The sequence below is a fragment of the Wasmannia auropunctata genome, unplaced genomic scaffold (assembly GCF_000956235.1).
Source record: "Wasmannia auropunctata unplaced genomic scaffold, wasmannia.A_1.0 LD336074.1, whole genome shotgun sequence".
NCBI classification, from domain to species: Eukaryota; Metazoa; Arthropoda; class Insecta; order Hymenoptera; family Formicidae; genus Wasmannia; species Wasmannia auropunctata.
The window spans coordinates 4,874,675-4,876,912 of NW_012026816.1; the positions used below are offsets into that span (position 1 = coordinate 4,874,675).

Sequence of the window (2,238 nt, forward strand, 5' to 3'; positions counted from 1 at the left end):
GAATTGCGTCGGTCCCCCTGCTTCGTCGTACGCGATGGAATCGATGGATCAAAGGGGCGACTCTGTGACGATGGGCTCACAGATTCCACCGTGAGGCCCCGGGGTATCTCGCGTCCTTGGTCTCTCCAATTGGCCTGGTAAACCGGCCGGTCCCGATCTCTTGCTCTCTTCCGAACATCCGAGAGTCCCACACACAAACTTTCTTTGCACAATCTCTCCTTGCCGAGGATGTCTGACTTTCGAGTTCCCTCCTTCAAGTTCCGAGCTCTTCTTCTCTCTCTCGAATTCCGAATTCTTCTGCCTTGCCTTTCCTCATCCCTCATTTTCAGCACTCTCGCCGTCATCCCCTCTCTTTACTCTCTCTCTCTTCCACCCTCGGTGTCTCGCCTAATTCGCGACTACTCTTACGCTCAATTTATGTCTCCAATCGCCACACGCCCTTGGGCACTTCTAGTATTTTTTTGACTTTTTTTTTCCTCGTCGAAATTCCTTGTCCACGCTTATATCCACGCGGAAGAAGGTAAAGTCCATGACCTCCTATGACGCGATTATGACGTTTCAGTTCTTTCAGTTGACGCTGCATGACTTTATTATCATTCACCGCCTTCGCAACTCCCGCAGCTCCGCCAATCATAGAACCGAGAACTCCCAATATTGGCAGGATTGGCAACGTACCACCACGTTTCGCAACCGGTAGTATTCGCTTGCTCATTGCACTCTTCTTCTTCTTCGTCTTCGTCTTTGTCTTCAAACCCATACCGAGCTTTGTTTTAGCCTTCATAGCGGCCCAAACAGTCGTAACAGCAGCCTTTTCTCCGAAAGTCGAATCTTTCGCGGTAATGCGTTTCCGCGCTTTCGTGGTGAGTATCTCGTCAGCCACGTGTCGTTTAGCGAGGTCGTTACTATGTGAATAAGCTATGTCGTGCTCACGACACGCCTCGTCCAGCGAGTTAATGCCCTGATCACCTCTGGCCAATCGCCCTTTTAAATGTTCCCGGACCGCAAAACTGATATCCTGGGATATGCAGTTCGAAAGGAAGTGCGTTTATCGCGCGGTTTAACAAGCCACGACCTTTCGCCGACATTCGCTGCAATTCTTTACAAACGGTGCAGGACCGTCAACGTGTGTCCGCTGCCACGGTTGATTGTAATGTTTCAGACACCGACGATACTGTTGAACCTCCGAATCAGCTTTTATATGTTCGGATAACCTGCTTCACAATTGATCGATACAATTGTAAACCTCTCGCAACAGAACAACTTTTGGTATGTACTCTAACTGTTCAGCAGTTAAATTGTGTATGTCGCGGTTATCCGATACGATGATAAACATTTTGGCTACTGATCTGTTTCAATCTACGCGCCTCTATAAATAGGTCCGCTCTCGGTATTGTTTTTTTCAGTTTTTTGGTTGGAGAGAAGGAAACATGCGGTTCGTGCGACAGTCGCAGACGATTAATGTTGTAAATTTCGACAACAAGATATAGTTAATACCTGAGAAGATACGTAAGCATGGAAACATGCTACCGACTTCTATACGCGGTATTATATGTGGTCCGCTAAACTGTGGCAAGACAAACGTATTGATAAGCTTGCTGGAAAGTCCGCACGGTCTACGCTTTAATAACGTGTACATATACTCGAAATCATTGCAACAACCGATATCAATACTTGGAGAGTATATTGTCACCGATAGAAGAAATTGGTTATTTTACATTTTTCAATAACAGCGACGTTGTTCTACCGAACGAGGTTCCAACGAACCGAACGCTTCCGAATTCCATTTTTGTCTTTGATGACGTGCATGCGACAAGCAAGACGTCATAAGAGAATACTTTGCAATGGGCCGCCACGCACATGTCGACTGTTTCTATCTCTGTCAGACGTATGCAAAGATACCGAAGCATCTTATACGTGACAACGCAAATCTGTTGATCCTGTTTAAACAGGATGGAACCAATCTGAAACATGTATACAATGATCACGTAAACACTGACATGTCATATGAAGATTTCTGTGAATTATGTCGTACTTGTTGGCAGCAAAAGTATGGATTTCTAGTGATAGATAAGGACTGCGCTCTTAGAGATGGACGATACAGAAAAGAATTTAACGAGTTCGCGGTACCGTAACGTGGTTAGTTGTAGTCGATACGTCAACTATGCAACGTTCCCTCAACATGGATAGCATAAAAAATCGTGAGAGAATAGCGAAGCAGATCGCGAAAACAAACGAGTC

General features: G+C 45.8%; 1 protein-coding gene across 1 annotated transcript in view; it reads right to left on the bottom strand.

Moving 5' to 3' along the window:
* Positions 1–415: 415 nt before the first annotated feature.
* The window catches only part of LOC105449806, a 4,477-nt gene continuing 2,654 nt past the window's right edge, over positions 416–2,238 (bottom strand). Inside the window, exons 3-4 of the mRNA XM_011689185.1 lie at positions 1,103–1,211; positions 416–1,015 (exon numbers count right to left, since the gene is read on the bottom strand). Of these exons, the coding sequence (XP_011687487.1) occupies positions 416–1,015; positions 1,103–1,211 (709 nt within the window). The remainder of the gene's footprint in view (positions 1,016–1,102; positions 1,212–2,238) is intronic.